This window comes from Orycteropus afer, unplaced genomic scaffold (genome assembly GCF_000298275.1).
Source record: "Orycteropus afer afer isolate SDZICR_OR568_19922 unplaced genomic scaffold, OryAfe1.0 scaffold00155, whole genome shotgun sequence".
In the NCBI taxonomy this organism is placed as follows: domain Eukaryota; kingdom Metazoa; phylum Chordata; class Mammalia; order Tubulidentata; family Orycteropodidae; genus Orycteropus; species Orycteropus afer.
The window spans coordinates 7,078,247-7,088,589 of record NW_006921742.1 but is presented as its reverse complement, the minus strand read 5'-3'; the positions used below and the strand labels follow the sequence as shown (position 1 = coordinate 7,088,589).

General features: G+C 39.8%; 1 protein-coding gene across 1 annotated transcript in view; it reads right to left on the bottom strand.

The window, feature by feature from the left end:
* BCLAF1 (BCL2 associated transcription factor 1) overlaps window positions 1–10,343 on the bottom strand; it is a 31,820-nt gene continuing 21,477 nt past the window's right edge. Inside the window, exon 11 of the mRNA XM_042781717.1 lies at window positions 1–375. Coding sequence (XP_042637651.1) covers window positions 1–375 — 375 coding nt within the window. The remainder of the gene's footprint in view (window positions 376–10,343) is intronic.

Genomic DNA, 10,343 nt, shown 5'->3' with positions numbered 1-10,343 from the left:
TCAAACTCGGCGGGCCGTGTAACCTGTACCCTCTCTCATTGGACAAAGCTGAAAATGGCTTCTTGTGATTGGTAGCTGGATTACGTCAGGGTCGTTGTGATAATTTGCACAGGCCGAAGAAGCTGCCGAGTTTCTCCTTCTCCCTCGAGGGGCGGGTCTTCCATGAGGCAACCAATGGGCGGGGCAGGCTGCGCTGACCTCGGCGCACGCAGAAATCTCGGCTAGAAGGTTCCGGGAGCCCTTCCTTGAGAGTTGCTTATTGGAGCGCTCCTTGAGCCAGGCCCTCGATCCGGAGTTCGTGCCCCACATGGCTCTTCGTGGCGAGAATATCTCCTCCACCATACCCGGGCCCCAAGCGAAGCTGCTGCTCTCCTGCTGCGGAGAATCACGATTTCTTTTTCAGTCATTCACTAGTTCGTTCAGTGAACAGCTATTAAATGCCAGTGGGCCAAGCAGAAGCTAAGTACTGCCCTCGAGTGTTTTGGAGTAATTAAGAGTCCTTTGTCCCAGAGTATCAAATGTGGGCCGGACACTGCTCTGGACTAAGTGAGGATGGTACTGACGTGTAAAATGTGATCTCCCAGTTTTCGATTCTGACTTGAGGTAACTCACGGCGTCGTGAAAAACGACTTCTCGCATTTTAGCAGCAAGTGAGTCAGACTGACACAATTTAGGGTCAGTGGTGTCTGTTGCTGACCTGCATAATAAAAATTGGGGGAATATTTTAACTGTTCCCCTATGGTTCACATCATTGATTCATTCGTTCAGCTAATACTGAAAGTACTGGGTGCCATGCACCTTGCTGTTATGTGCCATCCAGTCGGACCGACTCATAACGACCCCTCCTTGGGTTTCCGAGGCGGTATCACTGGGGAAGTAGATTGCCCAACCTTCCTTCCGAGGAGTGGCTAGCACAGGAAATGCAGTAATGAGCAAGGCAAGTAAGGGCCTGCCCTGGGGCTTGCATTCTAGTGGAGGAGACTTCAGAGAGGCTTTCTCTGAACACCATAAATAAATGGCATCCTTCCTCAGTCTTTTTGCTTCATATTTATTTTTCTTTATAATACTTATCACATTGTATATTTATGCTCCCCCTACCACTGAACTAGACTGTAAGAGAACAGAAACTTTGTTCTGATCTACGTGCTTTAGAAAAGTGCCTGATACATGATAAATATCTGTTCAAATAACTGGGTGTGGAATGAGAGAAAATTGATAATCAAGAATGAGCCCCTGGAGGACTCACGCTTCCTGATTTTAAAACATACAGCTGCGGTAATCAGAACACCCTGGTGCTAGTCTAACAATAGGCATATACGCCAATGGAACAGAATTGAGAGGCCAGAAATAAACCCACACATATGGTCAATTGACAAGTGTGCTAAATCCATTAGATGAAGAAAGGAGAGTCTCTTCAAGAAAGTGTTAGTAAGATTGGATTTTCACATGTAGGAAAAAAAAAACGGGATCTAGGCCTCATGCCATACACAAAAACAAATTCAAAATGGATTAAGGACCTAAATGTGCAAACTAAAACCGTAACATTCTTAGAAGAAAATGCAGGGGCAATACTAACAGTCCTAGCTTTTAACACTGGATTATCTAATATAGTAACAAAAGCACAAACAGCAAAATGGGACCTCATAAAAATTTTAAAATTTTGTTCATCAAAAAACTTTACAAAAAAAGTGGAAAGAGAAGCTACCAACTGGGAGAATATCTTCTGAAACCATATATCCAATAAGAATCTAATAACCAAAATGCATATACAACTTAACAAAAAGACAACCCAATCATAAAATGGGCAAAGGACTTGAATAGACATTTCACCAAAAAGGACATTCAGATGGCCACTAGACACATGAAAAGATGCTCAGCACCACTAGCCATCAGAAAGATGCAAATCAAAACTACAAGATACCATTTTATTCCCACTGGGGGAAACTGGAACCCTTATTCACTGTTGGTGAGAATGCAAAATGGTACAGCTGTTGCAGAAAACACTGTGGTGGTTCTTCAAATAACTAAAAATAGAACTACCACATGATCCAGCAATTCCAGTCCTAAGTACATTTCCAACACATTTGAAAACAGAGACTCAAAATTTATACACCAGTGTTCACTGCAGCACTATTCACAATACCCAACAGGTGGGAACAACCTAAATGCCCATCAACAGATGAACAGATTAACAAAATGTGGTACAATGGAGTACTACTCAGCCAGTAGGAGAAATGGAGCCTTGATAGAGGAGTCTTGATACATGCTACAGTACAGGTGGAGGCTGGAGACATTATGCTGAGTGAAATAAGCCAATCACAAAAGGACAGATATATGACCTCACTTATGTAAAAGGGCAAATATATAGAGTTTATTGGTGGTTACCAGGGGTGAGAAGTAGAGGAGAAAGGAGAGTTAACAGTGATGGGAAAATCACATTAAGGAGAGGGTTGCACATGTGATTATTGTAATTGCTGTCAGTGAGTTGTACACCTGTAAAAAGTGGATTTGGTGAGTTGTGTTATATATTTACAACAAAGCAAGGGGAGGGAACTTCTGAGGCTGCTTTGCTTTGTACAACCCATCACCTAAAGAGATTCCATTCCTTGGTTTGGAGGTTTAGGGACATGGTTTCATGGGACATCCCAGTTAACTAGCCTAGTAACATGTCTATTCTATGTCATAGTTCACTGCATGATGCCTGGAATCTTAAAAGCTTACAAACAGCCATCCAAGTCACAACCGAGAAAGAAGGAAAGTCAGGAATAGGAATAGGCGGCTATGGAATGTGGCTAAATACCTCTATGAACAACTGCCTCCTTTGCCATGAGGCCACAACTGGATGATGCCCGAGTTCCATTACTGAACATTTTGAACAAAGATTCCACAGAAGAATTCTGATCAAAAGGGGAAAATGCAAAACAGAATTTCAAATTTAAAGACTCTAGACTCTGGAGCCATGGAGGGTGGATGACCCTCTGTTACTATTGCTCTGAGATAATCTTTAACCTTAAACCAAAAGATCCCCTGAAATCCTAACACCTAATAGAGCTTAACTAGTCAAAATGGCCTTGAGCACTATGCTCTTGGAACAACTATCCACACGCAATCACGTTGACAACAGCAACTGGAAAGGTCACACAGGAACCTTAGGGGGAATGAGTTCATGTTCATAAGGGAGGAACAATTTCAGAAAAAGAGGGTGCAAATGGAAGAATGTAATCAATCTCACTTAACTGTGCATATAGCAACTGCTGAACTGGTTTATAATTTGCTTTGTATATTCTCAACAATGTTATTTAACAAAATAAAATTTAGAAGGAAAAAAAAAAAATGACCCGTGTGTTTGGGAACTGTGACGGGCCTGTAGACAAAGCTGAGTAAGGATGAGGGCAGGGCACGAGGGGAGTGCGTGATGGACAAGGTGAAAGCAGAAGGCAAATGCATCCCTTCCCTTTTGCCTTCATAGATGAGTAAATCCCAATGTTATACCCTTCTCTTTCCAGTCTCATATCAAATATAGCACATAATGAACATGACCAGAATGGTAACATCCCTTGAAACACGAGGCTGGGAAGCAGCCAGTGAAGCCTTCCTCAAGATGCACTAATAAAATGAAACTTACCATTCGCAAAGTACTTTCATGATTTTTTGCCCTTCTACATATTCATTGTATTGATTAATATTTACTCATGTTTTGCCACATCTTCTCATTTTTCAGTTAACCATGAAGGACAACAGCAGCTGTGAAGTTGATGCATTGTGCTCAAAGACAGCACCACGGTGAAAACACTGCAACTATTTTTATTTCACACACTATTCCTGAAATCTGTATTGCTTTTCTATGTCCTATTATTTTTCAGTTACCTTGAAAGTCCCATGGACTGCCAAGAACTAACAAATCTGTCCTGGAAGAAATGCGGCAGGAATGTTCCGCGGAAGTGAGAATGGCCAGACTTCGTTTGACTTACTTTGGTCATGTTGTCAGAAAAGACCATGGAGAAGGAAATCATGCTTGGTAAAGTGGAAAGTCAGCAAAAATGGGAAGACCCTCGACGAGATGGATTGACACAGTGGCTGCAACAACGGGCTCAGGTATAGCAGGGATTCCGTGAGGCTAGCACAGGACCGGGCAGTGTTTTGTTCTGTGTACATAGGGTTGTTATGAGTTGCAGCTGACTCAACGGCACCTAACAACAATGGTGAATTGGCGAGAGGACTTGGTATAATGGTAAAGTGGAGAATCTGATTTGGGAGTTCTGGTGGCGTAGTGCCTAAGGCATTTCATTGCTTATCAGAAGGCTGGCGGTTCAAATCCACCAGCCACTCTTCGGAAGGAAGGTTAGGCAATCTATTTCCGTAGTGATACAGCCTCAGAAACCTAAGGAGGGGTCGCTATGAGTCTGATCCAACTCCACAGCAGTTTCTGCATTGCAGAGAATCTGAAGTTATACTTAAAACTTAGTATTTTAAAACAAAGTTTTGTTTGTAGTTGGGAATTGGTAATTAGCACTGAAAAGTTGTCCTATAACTTACAGATGCATTCACCTATCTTTAAACCAATACTCCTATACCTTATTTGCTGTGCCTTAGGACACCTTATCCCAGAAATTCCAATTGTTTTTTCTAAAATCCCTCTTCTGAGTGTAGGGTTTACATTTAACTTTATCTAACAATTTGGTCTTTGTCCCTGGTTCCTGAGATAACCTCTAAAACCTTGAAATCTCCCCAGTGACAGAAATGTCTGTGATGAGGCCTTAAGACCACACCTGAGCTCGTACTAAGGTGCCTAGCCCATGTCGTGACTATCACCAGATTATCACGTAATGGGGCAATAAAGGCTCTGGACACACAAGTTCTTTGGGAGGGTAGTCTTGTTGGGACATGGAAGCTTCAAGTTGGGAACCATGCCAGAGCTCACCAAGCCTCTTCATTTGTGTCCTCTTATTTCAGAAAACCTGTAACCTTAAGTACAGCACTTTCCATGAGTTGAGTGGTTCTAGCAAATTATCAAACTCAAAGGAATTGGGACGTCAGGCCTGGGGCCTCCTGAACTGACGGCATCCTGAGAGGCAGAAGGAAACTAATTTTACGGTCAGCAGATGGAAGGTGACAGGGGAGTCTTGAGTACCTCCCAATTCATAGCTAGCAGGCCAGAGGCGAGTCCCAGGGACTCCCTAGCTTGCAGCTGGCTGAGACCTTCAGTAAATCTGGCAGTCTGGAGGACTGTGCCCCTTGTGAGGCCTGACCTAGTTCCTGGTGGCTAGCGTCAGGGAAAAAGGTGCTGCCTGTGCAGTTATCAGTGAACCAAGACTGTTACTGGGTTGCACTGATTTGACCCTCCTATTTGGTGTTAGAGAAGTGAAATTTGATTTTTCCACACAGTGAGGAAGTCATATTCCTTGATGAACTTCAAGTGGATTCTCCCTAGCACTGAGCAGTCATTACTGGGAGAGTTTCTGAGGTATTGTTATGTGCCGACCAGTCGTCTCCGATGAGTCGTCGCCGACTCATAGCGATCCCTCCTTGAATTTCCAAGGCGGTTATCACTATCAAAGTAGATCACCCAACCTTTCCTTCCAAGGTGTGGCTGGTAGGTTTGAACCACCAGCCTTTTGGTTAGCAGTCAAATGCCTCAGGTACTATACCACTAGAGTTCCCTCTGAGGTTATTAGGAGAATGGATTTTCCAAAAATTATGTTTAACCCTTTAAGCTCTGAAATATCACAATTTTTATTAAATATAATCACTCATGCTCAACCAATCCCATTTTGAATCAGGATTAACACTGCCTGTGTTACTATGGTCTTGTTACAGTGATGCCGCTGGGCATTACTCAGCCAGGCAGGGCTATTTGCCTTTTTAACCCACTATTTAAAAAAAAAAAACGCACTTCCAGAGTTGATTCCAACTCATAGTGACCCCCTTTGGGTTCCCAAAGCAGTAAATCTTTACAGAAGTATATTGCCCAGTTTTCCTTTTGCAGAGTGGCTGGTGGATTTGAACAGCCAACCTTCTGGTTAGCAGTCAAATGCCTTAAGCACTAGGCCACCAGAGAGCTCCTTTCACCCCACTACTGGCTTTCCTGGGTGGTACAAACGGTTAAATGCCAGACAAGCCTAAAGGTGGGCAGGTACAAACCCATCCAGAGGTGGCTTCAGACAGTCCGGGCAATCTGTTTCCAAAAGGTCACAACCTTGAAAACCTTTAGGAGCAATTCTGTGCACACATTGGGTACTCATGAGTCAGAATGACTCCATGGCAATTAACAAGAATCTCTGTGTCAGGCAGTGCAGGACTGACATTTGTCAAAGCTACCAGAAAATTGTTTTTATAAATGTCCACAGAACAAGTGCCTAAGAAATGCAAGTTTCTTAAATGTGGTTATTTCCCAGTATTAAGTATATAGAGGGATGTCTAAACACCATACTAACGAAATGCTGACATTTAAAAAGATTTACACATGGATTTCTAGATTCTGGATTAGAGGGTTGGGTGGAGGAGAGGCACATACTAAGAGTACCAAGCAATCACTAGGGGAGTCTGGTCTAGCATAGTCCTTATTTCTAACCTAATTTATGCAAAAAAGGGGAAGGCCTAAAGACAGGGATGATCCAAGAGTAAAGAGAAAAGGAGACAATAAGCATTATCTTCGCCACTGCTCTACTGTCCAATTCATAGACTTTACGTTATTTGTCAAACTAAAAAAAGATATACAAGTTAAAAACTGCAAGAAAATTTATAGAGGGTTTGAAGAATATATATTTTCCAATTACTCGGCTACATATTGCTAACAACACATCTAGAGCACTTCTGTGTTCAACCAAGTGTTAAGTCCTTGTTTGCACTGCTATACTCTGGCATTATGCCCTCAGTCAGCTGGGAAAAAAAATACAAGAAACAGCCATTTGAAACACTGCTGTTATTCCAGGAATACTGCTGACTGCATTACTGACATCTTAATATTTTTTGGTATCTGGAAGTTACGCCTCCTAGAACAAATGGTTTATTTTTGTTTTAGACACGGATAATTGTATACAGTGACTTCCATGTGTTTTTAAGACCTATTGGCAAATTCAAGTTCTTAACTTTTTCCTGTGGCATTAGAATATTTAGCAAAATACATATTTTCTGAATTTTTTCCCAAGTCACGGAGACAGCACATAATCAAACAATATTGCTCCTGAGCAGATCACATAGCTTAAACTGAAACTACATTGTCTTTTTTCCTTAATACTTCTTTCCCCACACTACTGGAGTTCTGTATCTAAACACTGGGATTCCAGTACTCTTACAGCTGTAAAATAAATTCTGCCAAGTCTTATGCTTTGTGAAGGACTGACATACATGTTAAAAAACACGGAATATTTTATCAAGGGAGAGAAATTACATTTTGAAAACTGGTCTACTAAGGAATGTAGTATTAGAATTTAATTTACAGTGAAACAGGAAACGTTATATTTTCCGTTCAAATCAAATGCCTCAATTTTTCACTCAATTCTTTCCAATTAATTTTAAAAGTTCAAATTAAATCTTGAAAGATAAATGGTAATTTCCCACAGCTCGAAAATCCTCACTGCAACATCTGAACTTCTCTACTCAGAAAATTGATTCCTCAGTTTTATGTTAAGTAAAGGTGACTCTATTTCTGCAACTCATTTTGACAACTGTATATTGGCATTAAGTAACTTTTGTATATTTACCATATTTTTATGCCTAAGTACGATGATACACAACTTTAAGACAACAAATCGAAGTGCATTTACATACTCCCATAGTAGCCTGAGAAGCAGTCTGGAAGTTTTTAAAACAAGTGGTAGTATTTCCTTTATAGTTCAAGTTAAGATAAAACAAAACTATCTTCCTTAATCAAGACTAGTTGCAAGGAAACCACTCTTCTGGAGGGGTCTGATAATTCTTTATAGTGGCTCTTCGCATTCCTTGAAATCTGCATTTACTACAACAGTATCAAGTTATCACTGCCAAACACAGTTTACAAGTCACCTAATTGTAAAGTATACTTATTATCATTTATCCTTATTAAAGGGAGTTCTTGTTTTTATTGAGTCAGGAAGCTGAGCAACTCCAAAAGATTCAGAAAAATCCAATTCTCATTCTTGAGGGGGGAATAAAAGCATTTAAGCCCCACTGCCCAATTCTTCTCTATTTGCAAAAATCAAGATAATCTGCATTTTCAAAGTGATGCAGAAAACAGTTCACTGTTGTAAATATAAAACACCTAAAAAGTCCACAGAAAGTAATGATTTAAATAATTGAGACATGTTCTTTGAGTTTCTTTTCCAGTGGTGGTGGTAAAATGCTGTTCACTTTCATTTTAATCAGTGGAATCCATTATTCCCCAAGTCAAGGTGCTTATCTGTGGGTAAGAAATTATCCTTTGTTTCCTGTTTGGTTTAAACAGCATAGGGACATTTTTATAGCACATACACACGTGTAGGAACACCATCTACCAAATTTATGTACGATCTGTACCTCTCATGCACCTCTTGGTGTCTTCCTTTTCCTCAATGATACTGTATTAGGCACATACTTTGGTTATGTTGCCTTTCCTTTCACCCACATCAAACCTGTCTCTTAATTATCCATTTTCCCTCCTATCCCTGGTAACCACCAAAGAAAATTTCCTTCCTATTTTTAAAGCCTACGGTACTATGTGGTAACGTAACAATACAAAGATAACTTTTCAGTTTTGTTTTTCTTCCTAGTTGCTGTGGAGTTCATTTCAACTCCTGGCAACACATTTCAGAGAATTGTGCTTCATTCGGGTTTTCAATGGCTGTGACCTTTCAGAAGTAGATGACCAGGTCTTTCTTCCAAGGCATCTTTGAGTGGGTGCAAACTGTCAACCTTTTGGTTAGTAGCCATGCACTTAACCATTTGCATCACCCAGGGACTTCATAGGACTAACACATCTAATTAAACATACAACTCTGGCCTTATTAGCATAACTGATGCATACTAAATTATCATTTCAGAGTCAAATTACAAATCAACACTATCTCTGAGGCTCTTGACTCAGACAATGAAACACAACAAATGTCCATACATTTCTGGATCATAAAATATTAAGGAGCACTAACAAACCTCATTCATTTAAAACTCCATTAAAATATTCTTACAATTTTAACATTTACCTCACTAAAATGAACAATAAGACTTCTGACATTCAGATTTGACAGTACTGGTTTCACTTATCTGAGAACCCTAAAATATAAATAAAAGCTAATATTCTATTACCAAACATCCATATGATGTTTATGTAATTTTGTCAAGGCCTGTTCTCAGAGACTGAGTTCTAGCCAAATACAAACCCGACAATGAAGCTTTATTTATTTCATTTTCCTCAACTATTTAGCAATTCATAAATTCATAAATACAGATTTCTGTACTGCTTTCTGAAGGTGAAAAGAAACTTAACGTCTATCACAAAGGCATTCTCATTGAAACCCTTCAACAGTAAACTTGTAGAGGAAGAGGAAAAGCTAAAACACTGTGTAAACCCTAAAAAAAGGTCAAGTAACCATCTCTCATAAATAAGAGAGCATATTTCTATGTAGGAAATGTGTCTGTAACATTAAAATTACCCAGTATAGTTCAGCTACCAGTGGTTTCACACTTTTACACACACACACACACTCTTCTTATGCCTCTAACAAAGTTTTAATTAAAGGGATAATTTGCCAAGTGTACGGGTCAAAGTGTGTCAATTTGCCTTATCACACAAATTTCTGTGAAACTTGTGTTCAAAGCTAAGAGAATGGCCACTTTGTGGTTGAAATACCCTTAAAAAAAGTGAATGATAAGATTTACACCAATGTGTACTCAATTTTACTCAATGTGAACAAAGATTAACTTAAAAAGAGAACGTCTGAAAAAATTGACTACTATATTTTAAAAAAGGAAGAGAAGCAATGCTGACTCTCCATCATCACATTATGGCTGGTAAGTTTCTATTAATTAGCAGAGAACAAGAGAGCTCGACTATGAATCTGGAATTCCTGTATTCTCTAAACAGTAGCACAGGCACCAACTGTAAAAATATTCCCCACTTTCCCAGGCAAAAACCTTAAAGAGGTGTTTGAGGAATTTTATAAAGCAATTTTCAACTCCTCAAAAAAGCCATACCACACCAGTAATTTTCCCACAAGTTAGTATTTTAAAATCTAGAAATAGTCCATAGAAATTCATTGCATAGGACATATACAAGAATAGTATCAAAATTATGTAAATAAACAACAGCTATTACCACTTAGGATATTTTATTGGTATATGACAAATTACAAGGGTCCCTGCTGCATTATCACATCACACTGAGTAAGCAT